The sequence below is a fragment of the Eurytemora carolleeae genome, unplaced genomic scaffold, assembly GCF_000591075.1.
Source record: "Eurytemora carolleeae unplaced genomic scaffold, Eaff_2.0 scaffold377, whole genome shotgun sequence".
NCBI lineage: Eukaryota > Metazoa > Arthropoda > Copepoda > Calanoida > Temoridae > Eurytemora > Eurytemora carolleeae.
In genome coordinates, this window is record NW_019396822.1 from 127,204 (window position 1) to 147,557 (window position 20,354).

General features: G+C 30.8%; 1 protein-coding gene across 4 annotated transcripts in view; it reads right to left on the minus strand.

The window, feature by feature from the left end:
- The window catches only part of LOC111709057 (chorion peroxidase), a 42,200-nt gene that overhangs the window by 1,897 nt on the left and 19,949 nt on the right, over nucleotides 1-20,354 (minus strand). For 3 of the 4 annotated variants that reach the window (XM_023482639.1, XM_023482640.1, XM_023482644.1), the window contains exons 10-26: nucleotides 19,583-19,649; nucleotides 19,398-19,492; nucleotides 19,019-19,079; nucleotides 17,358-17,393; nucleotides 16,328-16,422; nucleotides 14,847-14,926; nucleotides 13,849-13,952; nucleotides 12,626-12,681; nucleotides 11,889-11,978; nucleotides 10,074-10,135; nucleotides 9,368-9,469; nucleotides 9,178-9,241; nucleotides 8,344-8,391; nucleotides 7,866-7,899; nucleotides 6,883-6,985; nucleotides 6,560-6,633; nucleotides 6,348-6,476 (exon numbers count right to left, since the gene is read on the minus strand). In XM_023482639.1, the coding sequence (XP_023338407.1) occupies nucleotides 6,348-6,476; nucleotides 6,560-6,633; nucleotides 6,883-6,985; nucleotides 7,866-7,899; nucleotides 8,344-8,391; nucleotides 9,178-9,241; nucleotides 9,368-9,469; nucleotides 10,074-10,135; nucleotides 11,889-11,978; nucleotides 12,626-12,681; nucleotides 13,849-13,952; nucleotides 14,847-14,926; nucleotides 16,328-16,422; nucleotides 17,358-17,393; nucleotides 19,019-19,079; nucleotides 19,398-19,492; nucleotides 19,583-19,649 (1,300 nt within the window). Of the gene's footprint in view, nucleotides 1-792; nucleotides 871-6,347; nucleotides 6,477-6,559; nucleotides 6,634-6,882; nucleotides 6,986-7,865; nucleotides 7,900-8,343; nucleotides 8,392-9,177; nucleotides 9,242-9,367; nucleotides 9,470-10,073; nucleotides 10,136-11,888; nucleotides 11,979-12,625; nucleotides 12,682-13,848; nucleotides 13,953-14,846; nucleotides 14,927-16,327; nucleotides 16,423-17,357; nucleotides 17,394-19,018; nucleotides 19,080-19,397; nucleotides 19,493-19,582; nucleotides 19,650-20,354 lie in introns of those variants that run through there. The other variant, XM_023482641.1, reaches the window with a different exon arrangement.

Below are 20,354 nucleotides of genomic sequence, written 5' to 3' on the forward strand. Positions count from 1 at the left end.
TACAAAATTAGCCCGACTACTGCAGGGCTCCTGAAACATATACAAAATTAGCCCGACTACTGCAGGGCTCCTGAAATATATACATATCAAAATTAGCCTGACTACTGCAGAGCTCCTGAAACATATACAAAATTAGCTCGACTACTGCAGGGCTCCTGAAACATATACAAAATTAGTCCTTCTACTGCAGGGCTCCTGAAACATATACAAAATTAGCCCGACTACTGCAGGGCTCCTGAAACATATACAAAATTAGCCCGACTACTGCAGGGCTCCTGAAATATATACTAAATTAGCTGACTACTGCAGGCATCCAATAACATATACAAAATTAGCTCGACTACTGAAGGGCTCCAATAACATATCAAAATTAGCCCGACTACTGCAGGGCTTCTGAAATATATACTAAATTAGCTCGACTACTGCAGGCCTCAAATAACATATACAAAATTAGCTCGACTACTGAAGGGCTCCAATAACATATCAAAATTAGCCTGACCATTGCAGGGCTCCTGAAATATATACAAAATTAGCCCAATTACTGCTGAGCTCCTGAAACATATACAAAATTAGTCCGACTACTGCAGGGCTCCTGAAATATAAACAAAATTAGATCGACTACTGAAGGGATCCAATAACATATCAAAATTAGCCCGACTACTGCAGGGCTCCTGAAACATATACAAAATTAACCCGACTACTGCAAAGCTCCTGAAACATATACAAAATTAGCCGACTACTGCAGAGCTCCTGAAACATATACAAAATTAGCTCGACTACTGCAGGGCTCCTAAAACATAAACAAAACTAGTCCAAATACTGCAGGGCTCCTGAAACATATACAAAATTAGCTCGACTACTGCAGAGCTCCTGTAACATATACAAAATTAGCTCGACTACTACAGGGCTCCTGAAACATATACAAAATTAGATCCACTACTGCAGGCCACCTAAAACATATACAAAATTAGCTCGACTACTGTAGGGCTCCTGAAACATATACAAAATTAGCCCGACTACTGCAGGGCTTCTGAAACATATACAGGGTGAGTCAAAAAAAGTGTGATTTGCGGCGCCAGGCACAAAATTGTACAACTCTCCTGCATGGTGTTTTTTTCAGTATTTTTTGAAAATTTGTAATTTTTTTGGTACTTCAATGACCCAAAAAAAATTCGCGAACCTTTTTTCTCTCAAAATCAAAAATTCAGAAAAAGAAAAATTTGTAAATTAATTGTTTCTATCGAAATCTAAAATTTTAAAAAGATTAAATTTCAGAATCTAAGAAAATTTGCAAAATTGTAATAAGAAAATTCGCAATTTTCAGTTCTTGTATAATTTTTAATCAATGGTTCTTAAGGTTTCAATTCAAATGAACAGCGTATATTTAATATTTAAGAATACACTAATAAGAAAGGAACTAGATAATTTAAATAACTTTTCCTTAAAAAATAGACCAGAACTAAAAATTGTGAATTTTCTTTTTACAATTTTGTGAATTATCTGTGATTCTGTGATTCAATCTTTAAAAAATTTTAGATTTCGATAGAAATAATTTATGTATACACTTTTGCTTTCCTGAACTTTTGATTTTGAGAGAAAAAAAGTTAACTGATTTTCTTTTAGGCCATTGGAGTACCAAAAAAATTAAAAATGTTCAAAAAATATAGAAAATACACCATACAGGAGAGTTGCACAAAAAAGATACAATTTTGCACCAGGCGCCGCAAATCACACTTTTTTTTTACTCTCCCTGTACTAAATTAGCCTGACTACTGCAGGGCTCCTGAAACATTTACTAAATTAACAACATGTACGCAGAGTGTACGCAACTGCAATTGACTTTCCTTGCATTACAACCTTGTCAAAAATTTCGTTTTTTTTAATTTATCAAAAAAAATATAAATGTCTAACTCGGAACAAAATCATTTTTTACGGTTTTATTTTAGTTCAAATTTCATTGGTTTGTCCTATCATGAATCAAACAGCGAGGGACGTGATGTGAATGTGAAAGGTCCCTGGGGGGACTATACTCTAATCTTTAGTCACTTTTTATACAATTTATCCTTTCTTTCGGATCCTTCCTTAAAGGGACTGTAGACGTAATTTAAGTGACCCATCATTGACAGAATTCATGACTGAATAAAGACGATATACTCTTTAAACCTTTTTCATATGACTGGATTGTGGATTCGGAGTTAATTAACTCTGTTAATTATTTTTTTTTTCTGCCGTAAAAATCGGTAAGCGATTGTATCAATTCAATGAAGAGTTTTGATCGATAATAAGCTTTTTTCGCGTACAAGTTTAAAAGTAATAAAAGAGAAGCTTTTTAATTGCCCGCTTCTCTTTGTTCCATGTTTTTGTGTATCCATGCTGTTTAAAAGCTTGATCTAAATCAAAAGTGGAATCGAAAGTAGTCTTCATTATATTGGTATTAATGCCTACCACTGTAACTTTCTAGAAACACCTAAATCAGAAACCACAGGGTTATCTTTTTTGCTAAATTTAAGGTGTTTATAACAAAGATGCTCTATTTGTGTAGAAAGATGAGGCAGTAGAAATTTATCCAAAATATTTATTTCATGTACCCAAGGAGAATTGAATAGAAGGAGGGGGCGATAGGGTTTCCGTACACTTTGCTGTGACGTTTTTGGACTGCTGAAGAACTAGTTTTTGCGTAACAACAACAATAACAAAGGCAGCCGATCTAATGTAAACAAACATGAGTTAGTCTACGGTGAATCTTCATTGTTTACAATTATTGTTGTTACGCAAAAACTAGATCTTCAGCAGTCCAAAAACGTCACAGCAAAGTGTACCGAAACCCTATCGTCCCCTCCTTCTATTCAATTCTCCTTGCATGTACCCATGAATTTATCTGACTGTTGTGTACGCACTGTACAACTGTATTTGGCGTCATTGGTTATTTTGGTTGTTTGAGAGTCTAACGATCAACATTAAAACCTTAGATATTTAAAATAATTGTGAATGTTTTGTGCTAAAAGTGAACCTAAATTAATAGATGAATCTGTACTTCAAAATTTATTTGATTTGCTGGCTATGATGATCGTCTGGTGAAATAGAGCTGAAATATTGATATAGTTACGCATTTCGTATCAAAAATAGCCAATTATTGTTTGTGAAAATTTTCAGATGTCGTCAAATATTTGTTTGAGGTATTCTGTAATGGGATTTTAGGCGGTGAAGAAGGGATGAGGCCAGAGATATCCAATATTATAAACGGTAAATGAAGGGGAATGTCCACATTCAGATTTCTCTCTGATTTTTTGCATGCAGACCTGAATTGTGATCTAGTTTTTTAATCAAACATCAAAGTGGGGAAAAAATAATTTCCCCCCTCATTTTTCCCGCATTTTTCGGGCATTTTTTCAAAAACTTTGTAATTGCTCCATGTGGGGTGTCTAAAGTCATCAATATTAGGTCGGGAAACTCAATTCTGGATTTTATAATGCATTTCCCGCTCTCCTTATATCATTTCCCCCCCTTTCCCGCATTTTCCCTATTCTAAAGGCCAAAGAAGCCTCCTGACTTTATTACTAGAGATTTCTCTCTGTTTTTTTGCATGCAGACCTGAATTGTGATCTAGTTTTTGAATCAAAAACCAAAATGGGGGAAAAATAATTTTTCCCCTGATTTTTCCCGCATTTTCCGGTCATTTTTTTTCAAAAACTTTGCGTTAGGTCTGATTAGTCTGAAAATCGCAGTTTTATAGCCATAAACGATCTACTATGATGTGGGACACCTTGTATATATTAGTGTAACTTTAACTCTTGAAATTAAAACGTGAAAGGATTTGAGTCTTTGTCACAAACTCTGATATTCTAATCTCTTTATTTTTGCAACCAAATACGTCATCAACCTTTTATATTTCAAACTATTGATTGTGTTCGATCAAATAATTATAGTTTGAAATATTAAAGGTTTACATAATCGGATTGCAAAGATATAACTAGTAGAAGTTTTGAGTTTGTGACAAAGACTCAATTCCTTTCGGAAATTTATTCACTTTGTAAATTATGGAAATTATGTCTACGGTTCCTATAAGCCCTCTTTCTCGCTAAAATTGGACAAAGAAGAACTGATTGTCAAATCAGAGATAACTTTGATGAGACCTGATTGTCAAATCAGAGATAACTTTGATGAGATCTAATTGTCAAATCAGAGATAACCTTGATGAGATCTGATTGTCAAATCAGAGATAACTTTGATGAGATCTGATTGTCAAATCAGAGATAACTTTGATGAGATCTGATTGTCAAATCAGAGATAACTTTGATGAGATCTGATTGTCAAATCTGAGATAACTTTGATGAAATCTGATTGTCAAATCAGAGATAACTCTGTTCAGAAAAAATGTCTGTTATTTTGTTTAATCTAATTGAAGAGGAATTTGTCATGAACCTAAAGACTTTGCTAATTAAAGATAGGAATCAGGAAATCTACGCAAATTTGACCCATTTTGTCAGTGAGCCAAAGATAGTAACAAATGTCGTCTTCTCTAATAATCCAGTACATTTTTATTTTGCGGACGTTTCATAACGAAACTTTCTGCACCAATTTTTTCTTTAATGGTTGATATCTTTGAAAAAAAATTCCAAATAAATCACGTGAAGACTAAGATTAATACAGTATGCGATATTATTTCTTTGATGCCTAAGATTAAACAGAAGACGACATTTACACAAAATTTTATTTACCGTTTGTAATATTAGAACTGTATGCTTCTTCAACGCCTAAGATCCCATTCCATAGAACCTTAGAAAATTTTTTTACGACATCTGAAAATGTTCAGTAACAATTATTGTCTATTTTTAATACAAAAGAGATGCGTAACTTTATCACAAATTCTATATTTCACCAGACGATCCTCATATCCAACAAATGATTAAATAAATTTTAAATTACAAATTAATATCATTAATTTTACTTAGATTTTAGCACAAAACATTCACAATTGTGTTTAACAACTAAGGTTTCAATGTCGATCGTTAAACTCTCAAGCAACCAAAATAAACAATGAAGTCAAAATACAACTGTACAGGCGTACACAATAGTCAAATAAATTTCTAATTGCTTTGTCTTTATAATTAGCAAAGTCTTTGCATGAACCACAAACTACACAGTCTGCTTATCTCCTTTCACAGGTTGGGCTACGTAGGCCTAAGTTGACCCGGCACGACATGATACGTTTTGTTCGTATACAGTACAATAGAACATGCGGTGGAAAATTTCGCATATTTTAGCTGATAATCGATCTCCGTAACTCTCTTATCTCTGGCATGAACCAATCCTTTTTCGGGTTTAAAGAAACTTTTGAATTGAAAATAGAGGTTTAAAAAGTATTTCGCGTTGTTGCAAAATTGATTCCAAGATGATTTTATTGAAAACAAAACAAAACAGAAAATCACGGAATCAGATGAATAGTTAGAAGGTAAACCACCCAGACTTAATTGAACTGAGATCTTAACTTTTGTGCAGACATTGTTGATTTTAAACATTTGATCTCGATATCTAATGTGGACACTTTTAAATTTGAGAATCAATACTTGATCCCTGCTGGGTATGACCATGACAGGATATCGAAGAGGAATTAAATTAGATAACATAAATATTAAAACTTGATCCCAAGCTCAAAAACACAAAAGTTTTGACTCCCGCTCCCTCAAGAGAAATGGTTGAACCACATTAGCGTAGTTAAACTTTTTCTTGATAATCATTAAATCTATTCCCAGAGCTACTATTGGGTATAATTGTTCTAACTGAATATTTTTTTCACTCAATTCCATAATATCATTGTAATTTGTACGACTTTATGGTCCCAGCAAACCACTTTATGGTCCCAGCAAACCCCTTTATGGTCCCAGCTGACTACTTTATAATCCCGAATTACGGTAAACTAAAGGTCTTGGTTATAATTCCAGTATTAACCCATTAAATGTCGATTTTTTCATATTTTTTTGGAATTATGTATTTTAAATATTAAAGTAAATAAAGTCCCGGTTACGTTATTTTTGGCGAGTTTTGAATGATAGAAAAAAATACGATACAGACAGGATGCTTTCGGTGTAGTTAGTTTAATTGGACCAACTACTTTATTGCCCCGACCAGGACTACTTTATTGCCCCGACCAGTACTTCTTTGTTGTCCCAACCAGGACTACTTTATTGCCCCGACCAGACCTAGGACTGGGCGTCGACTCGTTCCTGGGGACCGATCGTTCTTTTAAAGTAACCAACGATTTCAAAAAAAGCTGAACTACCCCCCGCCCTAAGCAGAAACCGCCTAAAATATTTTGACAAGGGGTGTGTGTAAAAGTGTACTCCTACCATCTTGTTAAACTGATTATCAGGTTGAAGGGTGACCCATTGCTGAACCTCGGCTATTTCCGAGTTTTCACACAAGATGTCGCCAAGAGTACGCTCCAGTACATAGGATTTAGAAACAGCTGACAACCCCTGGATTATTTAAGAAAAATAATATTAATAAAATTCATTAATTTCTTAAGCACATTGTACAGACAGGTAATATATCATCTAACCTTAGAATGATATGAGTCTGGTTGGTGAGTATAGAAAAATCTATCTCCATATTTCAACTTCTTAAACTGTTCTCCTAAATAAAGAAAAAAATATAATTCAAAATTAAAACTCTAAGAAAAGATCACATCAGATTTTGACAACGTTACCAATAAAAAAGTATTTTCTTAGAAGTCCAGCTTTCTTAAATTTCGGAATTTTTTGTGTTTCTTTTTCATTTCAAAAATTATTTTTGTTGGATTAAGTTTCGATTATTTAGATCAATGAACATCATATCATAAATATTTCAAATTAGAAAAAATTCTTTTTAAAAACTTTTTTTTACCAATTATGCAGGCAAATGTTGGTCCGACTGCTCCGCCCTTGACATTAGTCTCAGCTACTCCGCCCACCATCAGATCAATATCATCAACTTTATCATACACATCCTAAAAGTTAAAGATAAATTTAAAGTTAAATGTAAAGTTAAAGTTAAAGTTGAAGTTAAAATTAAGGTTAAAGTTAAAGTTAAAGCTGAAGTTAAAGTTAAAGTTGAAGTAAAAGTAAAAGTTAAAGTTAAAGTTAAAGATAAAATTAAAAATAATGTTAAAGTTAAAGTTAAAGTTAAAGTAAAAGTTAAAGTTAAAGTTAAAGTTAAAGTTAAAGATAAAATTAAAAATAATGTTAAAGTTAAAGTTAAAGTTAAAGTTAAAGTTAAAGTTAAAGTTAAAGATAAAATTAAAAATAAAGATAAAGTTAAAGTTATAGTTAAAGTTAAAGTTAAAGATAAAATTAAAAATAAAGATAAAGTTAAAGTTAAAGTGTCAACTTGGCCATTGGTTTTATTGCCAACTCTTTTATATTTTTCTGTAGCCCTAAACATTACGTTTCTAATTTAAAAGGAGTATTTAGCGAAATAGCGATAGAATTTTTAACACAATTGAATTACTGTGCTGCCTTTATTTCTTTAGTTCTAAACCTCTTTGAAAGGAAACATTTTGTGCAAGTGAATTCTGTTTCTAAATCTTAGATATAAATTCTAGACGTTTCTCTAAACTGAAGCTTTGATGTGACACCAACAGAGACCTAATTTCAAAGACCTGTTCAAGGCTTATTTCTAAGATGAAATGAATTACTACGTTCAGAAGGAATTTCTGAAGGGTTGGAAAGCAATTTAATTTGTCATATTTCGAGCTATTTTCTTTAGATTTTGTATCAAGCTTACACAAATTTGGTTCACAAGAAATCGATTCTTTCCTTCTATCAAATAAACGTCTCTGCAAACTCAGTTATAAGAAACCTTCACAAACTTTGACCCGGTTTAAATACCTTGAGCTGTAGCCAATACTCTTCGCTTAGTTCACTGCAATTCGGAATATTTAATATTAAGAAAATATAAAAACGTTTCTCGGGATTTTTCAAATAAAAATTATTTACAACTAATTTACAAGGAAGTTAAGAGAATTTAACAATACCAAGACCATGTTTCCAAGACCAATTTTGCCTTCATAACACCCAGAACGCAGCGAGGGATGTTTTATAGGCAAAATTGGTCGAGGGAATCCCGTGGTTTAGTATAATTTTCAATTTCCCGAAAAAGTAGTTGTATACAATTTTATCGTCTTCTCTGACGCAAATGCGCGAGTTTTTTCACGAAACCTTTCCGGGTCGTTATATTACTTATTTGTCTCATAGGGACGTTAAGTAACTGAACGTCCCTCTGATGGAAGGAATCATAGGATGGTAATGTTGGTCAAAAGGTGGTAAAAAATGTATTTGATTAAACTATTATTAAATTATCCAATTCCTTGGTTTGTTCGTCCAGTCAGTCATAGGAGACAAACCACAGTATTTTCTAAATAGAAGTTATTATTATTATTATTTTCAATCCTTTCCCGATTGGACTATTTTTGTCTAATATAGATGGGGGGTGGGGGGGGGGGGTACATCCTTCCCCCCATATCAGAGATGAGATAAATAAATTAATTTTAGATCTGTAGCTTAATTAATAAAAACTATAGAAGTTCTCGTTTAATCAGTTTTTAAGTTAAACGAAAAAAACACAGGTCATGGGGGGGATCGTGATAGGGTTAATATTATTATCATAATTATCAATATTAATTTATTTATTTATTTTCCAATAGAAAGGTATTCGTTTTTTATTACATACAGGGTTATACCCACAAACAATTTGACTTCGGAGACGATTGTACGAAATTTGTTTAGTCCATTTTCTTCAGGTTTCCTTGTAGACCAAAACTGGCTTATTTTCTGTGCTTAATCATTTAGTAAACCATCAAAATAATCAATTGAAAGCTGAAGCCAAAAATGAAGCTTCAAATCACCAAATTTTTGGTCGTCTTTACAGTCTCATCTTTTTGTAGTCTTGCATACATATATAAACTTAAAGGTATATGTATATTGTATAGTAAATGTTTATTATATATTTACCATTAATTATGTTTATATTTCACCATTTATGTTTTATGACTATAATTAAAGAATGACAGTAGAAGAAAATAAATCTTCAGTGTATCGAAAAGCATAGTTTATGACATCTTTTCGACATTGCCATCATCTTTTTAATTGTTATTACCATTGTTATAATTATCAAGTGTATTATAAAATTATTATTATTTACCTGTATGCATTATATCCCGGTATTCCATGATCTCTGCCTCTCTGTACATTGATCGCTAGGAGATCTAACATAACACATTTGATCATTTCAAGTTTTCCAATAAAAGGTATTTTTCCCGATAGACTTGCATTAAAGGTATTGTTTAGAAGAATAGTAATCAATATAAAAAATATGTTTTATTTTATTTTACCTTGACCAAAATTTTCTTGTTTTTTATTTTTTTGGAAAAGATGGTTTGTGATCTCGGTAGAGAAGAATGGATCCACGGTTTGAGGCATCTGGGAACATAATCCTTAACATTTAACCAGGTCTTAGCTTTATATTTAAAAGAAGAGAAATGTTTTGAATTAATTTTCTTGTAACTGGACAAATATATGCTTTTCTTATACTTGATAAAATCAAAACTAGAAGAGTTACGAAGTCACAAAGTCGTACCAGGGGCGTATTCAGAAATTGGTCATGGTACGACTTTGTGACTTCGTAACTCCTAGTTTTGATTTTACTGGTAGGACTTTGTGACCTCGTAGCTCCTGTAGTTTAGATTTTACTGGTACGACTTTGTGACCTCGTAACTACTGTAGTTTAGATTTTACTGGTACTACTTTGTGACCTCGTAGCTTCACCAGTTTTGATTTTACTGGTACGACTTTGCGACCTTGTAGCTCCTTCACTTTTGGTTTTACTGGTACGACTTTGCGACCTTGTAGCTCCTTCACTTTTGATTTTACTGGTACGACNATTTTCTAGAATTTTTTTATTTTTTATTTTTTTTATTTATTTTAAAAAATTTTTCCACGGGCAACATCGGGCCCTCCAGCTAGTAATTACTAAGGCTTAAAAACAAAGCAAAAAGGTTGAAAACAGAGCAAAATTTGAAAAATTGAAGCTAAGATTTCCTTCGAGCATATTCTCCAAGGGAAGACGAGATCCACCAACAGTCTGACCATCAAATATTTCCCTAAAATGATCACAATAATAATAATAATTATAATAACAATAATAATGATAATAGTCTGTTAAACATTGCGAACACTCCCTTTAATTCAATTTATTGTAAAAATACTTTGATATTTTCCGAAAAGTCTAATGTTTGATAAATTTACAGAATAAACCTAACTCTTCCTTTGTATGGACACTTCACTAGATATACACTCAGCAAACATTGGGAAAATATATATTTTAGATATTTGATGTTTGGGAAATTATTTTTATATCTCATTTTTATTTGGTGCTTCGCGTCTACTTTTCTAGAACTCCCCCCCCCCCCACCTTCCCTTATGAGAAGGACCGTGCCTGGCCAAAATTGACAGACGACAACAAAGGAATTAAGTTCTGACCATAAACTATGATTTTGTAATTCCCATATCTTTGCAACCCAATGTGCTTAGACCTTAGACATTTCCAGCTATAAGTTTTGTTGAATCATATTATCTAAGTTTGAGTTATCAAAGGTTTAAAAAATCATTTTGCAAAGATAAAGGGATTAGAATTTTCAGTTCCTTCACTTTCTAGTTGACGTCAAAATTTATTTATATATAGTTTTTTGAAATTTTTATTTTGGGTTTTTCTTTGTTTGCACTTTAGGGTGTTTTTTTTCTCTTTAAAATGTTTGTTTGTTCGTACTTTTGGGTTGTGTTTTCTTTTATGTTAATTGAAGTTTGTTGTTCGTGTGTTTGTTTGTTTGTTAAATGTTTGGTAATTCTATTCCAACTTTATTAGAACTGTTCCGTTGTACAATTCTTTTAATTGTCTATTTTCTAACTTTTATCTCTACAAACATTGTCTTTACTATCTATCTATCTATCTATCTATCTATCTATCTATCTATCTATCTATCTATCTATCTATCTATCTATCTATCTATCTATCTATCTATCTATCTATCTATCTATCTATCTATCTATCTATCTATCTATCTATCTATCTATCTATCTATCTATCTATCTATCTATCTATCTATCTATCTATCTATCTATCTATCTATCTATCTATCTATCTATCTATCTATCTATCTATCTATCTATCTATCTATCTATCTATCTATCTATCTATCTATCTATCTATCTATCTATCTATCTATCTATCTATCTATCTATCTATCTATCTATCTATCTATCTATCTATCTATCTATCTATCTATCTATCTATCTATCTATCTATCTATCTATCTATCTATCTATCTATCTATCTATCTATCTATCTATCTATCTATCTATCTATCTATCTATCTATCTATCTATCTATCTATCTATCTATCTATCTATCTATCTATCTATCTATCTATCTATCTATCTATCTATCTATCTATCTATCTATCTATCTATCTATCTATCTATCTATCTATCTATCTATCTATCTATCTATCTATCTATCTATCTATCTATCTATCTATCTATCTATCTATCTATCTATCTATCNTAAATCATTATATATTTTTCTATTAATCATTATATATTTTTCTATTAATCATTATGTATTTTTCTTTTAGTTAGTATATATTTTTCTATTAATTACTATATATTTTTCTAAGGATTTTTTAGTTTCTTATGAGAATATTTTTATATTTAACACAATTTTATAAATAGGACTTAAATGTTTAGAGAAATCGTGCTCTCTCTCAAGGTTTAAAGCCGAGACTGGAAACTTTTACAAATTTAAAAAAGTGTATTTTTCCAAATTTTCAAAAAAAAAATTCTAAAAAAATATTATACCTAAGTCTCCAAAAGAATGTATGTGGGTCAGTTGAATCATGTTTTCCGGACTTTAGCATAAACATGGAATTTATCATGGAGTGTCCAAACCTAGAATATGGAGTTTATCATGGAGTGTCCAAACCTAGAATATAGTGTTAATCATGGAGTGTTTAAACCTAGAATATGAAGTTTATCATGGAGTGTCCAAACCTAGAATATGGAATTTATCATGGAGTGTTTAAACCTAGAATATGGAGTTTATCATGGAGTGTTTAAACCTAGAATATGGAGTTTATCATGGTGTGTTTAAACCTAGAATATGGAGTTTATCATGGAGTGTCCAAACTTATAATATGGAGTTTATCATGGACTGTTCTATCCTTGAATATGGAGTTAATCAGGGAGTGTTTAAACAGAGAATATGGGGGCTATAAAACAAAAAGAGTATGGAGTACATCAATATTTACCACAAAATAACAATATATTAAAATTTTAAAGTTTAAATAAGCATTTAAACTTTTAAATATAATTTACGCTGTCATCTTTAATCTGCAGATTTAAAGTGAAGGTTGAGCTATTTATTAAACATATAAAACCCCAACAAGGAAAACGGAACAAAGCCCATTGTAAAAAGATGTTTAATTTTCATTCAAAAGGCTAAACATTTTAAAAACACAAACTAAAACTGTATTTAGAGGAATTTTTTTCATCAACCGGTGATAACGATAATTAATAATAATAATGACACCACTCACCTAAAGGCTGCTACTGTGAATGCATGAATAACGCTTGGGTTTTCTCTAGGGTCGTACTGCATTGATATTCATTGATTCATTAATTGATTTAAAATTCATAATTAATTTTAAATTCATTTATTTACGATTGAAGTTAGGAATTCGTATGTCTTTTTATATAGAAATTTATAGATCAATAATTCAAATTAGAAATTGGAAATATTCTTTATTTCAATTTTAGACTTTATTCATTTAACAAATCGCTATTTAATTGAAAACTTTGTGCATTCGAATTATTCATTCCTTCAATAAATCTATAGTCAATTAGAAATAAAAAAGATTTTTATTCACAACTAGATCAAATTTACAAAATCACAGATTTATTGTTCAATTTAGACATAATCAATTTATCTTATCATTTTATAAATTTAAAGATTTATTATTCTATTTTAAAATTCATTGATTCATTATTAGATTTAGAAATTTAATAAAAAGATGACAAAAAACTTTAATATTCAGATTTAAATTCATAAAATTAAAATACAATCTTTTGGAAATACATTTCTCAATTTTGAAAGGGTTTTATAGACACTAACTGATTCAGTAGTTCTGATATTTTTTGCCATAAGACTAAGACTTATTTTGTTCGAACAGTCGAACAGTTTTAGTGTTGAGCTTTATCTACAAACCTTTAGTAGATTTGGAAATAAATAAAGATATAAAATTTACCAGCTATTCCTGTTTGACCCAAATTGATTTGACCGGCAAAATTATTAATAATAGTGATAACCTTAGAATAAAGTGCTGATCTTACAGTAAAATAAGTGCATTTCATGTGTTTTTATATACTGTTTTTACACTTTTTTATTCAATCTTAGAAAACATGTCAACTAATGTAAGAAAATTTCTTTTTGCTTGTTATATTTGACATTTGTGATGTCGTATGTAATTGGTCCATTTAAGACTAAAACTATTTTTCAATCATTCTTCTTCAATTTTTCCTGAAACGGAAAAAAGTTGTAAATGATTTCATTTATGAATATTTTGGTAAAAGTATAAAAAAAAGCTTACCTTGTGATATCCAATTTTACATTCTTCCCCCCCCCCCCCGAAAAAAATTCCAGGGAGGAGGGGGGGGGGGGGGGGGGAAATTCAGCAAAATAAACACTCCTGGTTTTTATCCACAAACAACCATGGGAAAAATAAACTATTCTTATTTGAATATATTTTGATGAATAATATCCCTGCGAAGAATCCTCTGCTAGTAGATTATATTTCTTCATATATTTAGCTCCTAGGATTGTAGGCAGAAACTCTCCGTAAACTATATTCTGCATCTGGGCTCCAACTAGAAAATATTTAAATCTAATGGGACTGTTTGCGTATTTTAAAGAGACCCTCCTGTAAAGAAATACCCTTGAATCACTTATGATTAAGATATCGTCGTGTTTCTAGCTAAACAAATTTCTAATTCTGGAAAGGAATTGTGTCTTTGCCACCAGCTTTTATTTTCAAGTCCCTTTATCGTTGCAACACAATGGCGTAGACCTTAGATATGTTCTATAGATGTTAGACTATGAATTCTGTTAGATCAAATGATCTAAGTTTAAAATATCAATGGTTTAAACCGTCAAGTTGCAAACATATAGGAATAAAAAATTTGAGTTTGTGGAAAGACTCAATTACTTCCATTTTTAGGTCAGTGCAAAGAGAAACTATACCTAGTCTTCTTGTATAATGTATGTAGACTGTAAACTATACCTAGTCTTCTTGTATAATGTATGTAGACTGTAAACTATACCTAGTCTTCTTGTATAATGTATGTAGACTGTAAATTTATACCTAGTCTTCTTGTATAATGTATGTAGACTGTAAACTATACCTAGTCTTCTTGTATAATGTATGTAGACCATAAACTATACCTAGTCTTCTTGTATAATATATGTAGACTGTAAACTATACCTAATCTTCTTGTCTAATGTATGTAGACTGTAAACTATACCTAGTCTTCTTGTATAATGTATGTAGACTGTAAACTATACCTAGTCTTCTTGTGTAATGTATGTAGACTGTAAACTATACCTAGTCTTCTTGTATAATGTATGTAGACTGTAAACTATACCTAGTCTTCTTGTATAATGTATGTAGACTGTAAACTATACCTAGTCTTCTTGTATAATGTATGTAGACTGTAAACTATACCTAGTCTTCTTGTAAAATGTATGTAGACTGTAAACTATACCTAGTCTTCTTGATTCCTGATAAATGAATTCGTCCTGCTGGAGATAGGTTGGCAGATGTTTACGTAGTTCACGAGCAATCCTACAATATATAATACAATTAGTGATAAATGTAATGTTTAAAATATATTTTTATCCCGCTCTTTTACAAATTCTTGTAATTTTGTATAAATTAGAAGAAAAGATAGAGTTTGTGAGATTTTTCTATCTATAATGGTGGGTATTCATAAACTTTGACAAATCAAAATTTTGTTGAGTCAAAATTTGAAATTTCATCAGAGCATAAACTTTCCCTTAAAACAGTAACAAGTTTAGTTTTGAACTGCTGATTTCAAACCACAAATTTTTCATCATTTTATAATAAACAAAATGTTTGGCGTATTTTCTGTTAAAATTGATGGATTTTCGCCAAACATAAACCTTTTCATGGGTCGGGTCAGATGAGTTGTAACAAACTCAAACTCATAGATTAAAATAAAAGGTCTACGACATTGGGTTGCAAAGATAGAAAATTAAAATTCCCTTGGACCCGGACACGATCGGTTCAGCCGTTCTGACATTTATTAGATAATACTAACAAACGAACAGAAGACCCAATTTTACAAATAAATAAAGTTTAAACGGAATTTTTTTTCCAAAGAATTTAATGATTTACAAAGAAAAATCAGATAAAACACCCTCCCCCCCTCCCTCCTCCAATAACAATCTCCTAAAAGTAAATGTTAAGGAATTATCCAAGTTTATATTTTCTAGTTTTCTGATAACAAGATACAGGGTTCATAACAAAATGGAAAATATATTGCTGAAAGTATCGCTTTACACTGAGCAGATTTCTTAAACATACTCTCTATGTAAATTTTTAAAAACATTTAAAAGAGTTTTTTTTTTTAAAGGAACCGAGTTTTTGCGAAATTTAAATTTTAAAATGTTGTAAACCTTTGATATTCGAAACTTGTACCATTTGATCTGACCAAATTTATAGTTTGAAATAATAAAGATTGCAAAGATAAAGAAGTTAGAAAATTAGAGTTTGATGCAAAAACTCGGTTCATTTCCTATTTCTATATCTTAACACTAGAACTTGCAACAAACAAATATGTGTAACATTCCGAGAAAAATAAGAAATATTCTAATAATCTTGAAAACGTCTCCATTTTTGAATTTTAATTTAGTTTGGTTTAAAATTCAGCCTGAATATCAACTTTCAATTCAAACTAAATTGAAAATCATTTACTTGAACCCCCCCCCCAGCCCCGCAATTATTATTTGCACTTCCTCCCACCCTTGTCTTCAGATTGATTAATTGATTTTTTTTAATTGGTTAATTTATTAATTGTCCATGAAACAATGAGTTAGAATCGTTTCTAAATTTTTAAATTGATTATTTAAATTAAATGATCCTACATAGATGTAAAAGTTATAGATTCATAATTTTATTAATTGATTAATTGGCTGATTGCTTGCTTGATTAATTGATTGCTACCTGTTATGTTCTCTAAGGAAGACGATATGCATGGAAGTGAGGAATGGATGCTCATTGGTCCTCTCGTCTCCAGATACAAAATCTATCTGACGTTCCTAAAAACAAAAATGGATGCTCACCGTGCTTACCGTGTAAAAATTTTATCATTTTTTATTGTTTTTCTAAATTTTGGTAAATTTTGGTTTTGTATGGGATGCTCATTAATAAATGAATTGTTCACCTTTTTGAAAGAAAAAACAGATATTCAAAATTTGTAAATAAAAGACTATTTAATTGCTCTTGAGTCTTGAGGGCCTATTTACAGAGAGAACCAGAAAACTATGGAATAGAGAGACGATATTATAAGCAATACTGAAGTGTATTTGATGCTTTTAAAAAGCAAATAGTTTCACTAGTCACTTATTAAACCAGTTTTTTAGAGGCGTGGGTCTCTTTACAACGTAAAGTCGCTGTGTCTCATGTTAATTGGACTATTTTCTAGACACTTATTAAACCAGTTTTTAAGTGGCGTGGGTCTGTTTACACTGCAAAGTCGTCTGTCTCATGTTAGTTGGACTATTTAAAGTCCTAAAGTGAGACTTAACGCCGTCTGTCTATTCCAGAGTTTTATGGTTCTCCCTGTATTCAAATAATCTCTGTTAAATATAGTTATTCAGAAAACTATAGACAAACATTTTGTCAATTTTCTTCATTGTCTCTGCAACATAGACCCACAAGTAATTTACTTTGTAGCTTATGAATTATTATGTTTCAGACAGGAAACCAAGGATATCTCCATTTTAAGGTTTAAGGGTACTGTTTAAATTAGACTCCAAACGGTTAAAGGGACACTTATAATTACTTTGAAACTCTTTAAAAAAAAATGGGGTTAGAGAAGGATAAACATAAAAAACTTGATAAAAATGTAGAATGTGTAACATGTAGAAAGATAAATATTAATTTCGGTCTGAAAAGACGAAAACGTGCGCTAATTCGCGTGTCACAAACGTCATGAACAACATTTTTTGATTAAAAACATAATTACACTCACCTTTCTTAACCTGTTAATGTCAGGGCGAAGATTCAACTGAAACAGTTTAAAATTAGAAATAAAAAATACAGAGGGGGGTGGAGGGGGGGGGGAGGAATTTTTGTTGTGTTTACATTTTAATTCAAATGATATTCAGGATTTCGATGAAGTCTCACAGTTTCTAAACTTTCTAAAAAGAAATGATGAATTTTCTACAGTTGCTCCTATTTTTATTGTACCAATGATTTTCCATGGTTTTCTTATTTTTGTTTTAGTTTATTTAATTTTCATAGAAATATTTATCATGATATTGCCAACAACGCATTTAGAAATAAATACATATTTTAGCTTTAGAATATATTTTTTCATTTATGACTTTAAAAAAAGTAGGCTGAGGCCTGAAAAAATATTTTGAAATCTGTGCTGTAACTTTTGTAAAAAATTCTCAAAGGTAAAAAATAACTTGTAAACAAAATGGAAGTTTGTGTTTAGAGAGGTTCAGATTCTGTTTAGTTTTGAATAAAATATTAATAAAGTTTAAAGGGACAGACCGGCTATATGTAAGGTAGTTAAACTGAGTATGCAGTGTTGTTGACAAATTCTTTAGGATTCATTTGAGACATATAAAACGTTTTTAAAATTATTAAATAACTACGACGAAAAATAAAGTAAAATTATACAGTAAACTAGTAAGATGTTTAGGAACATATTTCTTAAAAGAAATTTGTCAATAAATAAATGTTAGAATAAATTATTTCGTTTTCATCATTACATTGAATATCTTATTTTCTATGAATTTGTTCGCAGATTTATACAAATTCTTCAAATGTCGTCTTTTCAATAAAAATTCCAGAACATCTACAGGAAATATTCGTGAGTAGTCAGAGAATATAGAAACTAATTATTGAATAAGATTACTTATTTTCGATGATAAGAGTTATTTTTATTTTCTCAACATGTTTGTAAACAACTAATTAGTTTATGGTAGTTTTATTTACATTTTTTGTCGTCGTTATTTAATCATTAAATGAAACCGTATCGACCCAAAAGTACGATTTTTAACGTCGACTTTGCGCTCAAACTCAGGATTTACGGATTTTTAAATAGTGTTACATGTCCCAAATGAATCCTGAAGAATTTGTCCACAACACTGCATACTCAGTTCAACTACCTTACATAGCCGGTCTGTCCCTTTAACTAAAGGAGAAACTTTTTCATGGAAAATGTGAAATCTGTTTTACCTTAGAAAATTATACTGTAGCAAATTAGAAGCAACATTTATAAAAAAAACCAAAATGGAGGAAATTAAGTAATTAAAGAATTAAAATTTTTCACAAAGGGAGGTCGATTTTTCACTTTTTTAAAACAATTATTACTATGCACGTCTCAAATATGGCAATTTTTCTATTTAAAAAAATGATTTAGTACACAAAAAAAACTATTTTCTTCCCAAAAAATCTATTATTTTGCTTAAAATTTGCTTAATTAATTTTGCTAATTTTGTTTTTTGCTCATTCAGCAAGTTGATCTAGCCAAAAAAGAAAAGTTCTGAATGACTTTAAAGATCAAAAATGTTTTTACAGATTAAAAAAATTGTAACAAAGAGAACTTAAGAACTGGTGCAGGATGGATTAGAGCAAATTTATCTGAAAAGGTCCAAGCACCTTAGTTTTAGAACTAACCTGCTCCTTCGTTGGTAGTTGTCCTGTCACATCATTTTCCATTAGTTCGCCCCCTTCATACCTAGTTCATTTATTCATTTATTCATTTATTCATTTATTCATTTATTCATTTATTCATAGATTCATTTATTCATTTATTCATTTATTCATTTATTCATTTATTCATTTATTCATTTATTCATTTATTCATTTATTCATTTATTCATTTATTCATTTATTCATTTATTCATTTATTCATTTATTCATTTATTCATTTATTCATTTATTCATTTATTCATTCAAAAGGGAGTCAAAACACAATTGTTCAATTTTATTTAAACAAAATCGTAATGGTTGTCACACTATTAACACAAGAAGCGTCCACAAACCAAACCCTTACTTCCGGATAAAAGCAGCATGTCCGACTTCACTTCCGTAAACTGTAGAGGCGTCAATATACGAGGTTATTCCGTTGTACTGCTCACGTTGAGGTGTCTAATATTAATAATAATGATAATAATAATAAAATTATACAAATGATAAAAATAATAAAAATTATACAAATATAATAATAATAATACAAACCTGGCATAATGGAGTAGATCGGACCAAATTTAGACAAGTTACAGTATGATTAACCCAAGAATAAAATCTTAAAGAAAAAAACTAATCAATATAAATAAAAACAACCTTTAGGGACTGCCATGGGTTTTAATTGATCTTAAAGAGGGGTTAATTCGATTCACATCATTACCCGTTAAATAAGATTCGATTCACATCCGTACCCGTTAAGCAATATCCGATTCACATCGGTACCCGTTAAACAAGATCCAATTCACATCGGTACCCGGTAACCAAGATCCGATTCACATTTTTACCAATTAAACAAGATCTAATTCCCATCGGTACCCTTTAAAAAAGATCTAATTCCCATCGGTACCTGTTAAACAAGATACGATTCACATTGATACCCGTTAAACAAGATCCGATACACATTGGTACCCGTTAAACAAGATCCGATACACATTGGTACCCTTTAAACAAGATCCGATACACATCGGTACCCGTTAAAAAAGATCTAATTCCCATCGGTACCCGTTAAAAATAATCTAATTCACATCGGTACCCGTTAAAAATAATCTAATTCACATCGGTACCCGTTGAAAATAATCTTATTCACATCGGTACCCGTTAAAAAAGATCTAATTCACATCGGTACCTGTTAAACAAGATCCGATTCACATTGGTACCCGTTAAACAAGATCCGATTCACATTGGTACCCATTAAACAAGACCGTTTCACATTGGTACCCGTTAAACAAGATCCGATTCACATTGGTACCCGTTAAACAAGATC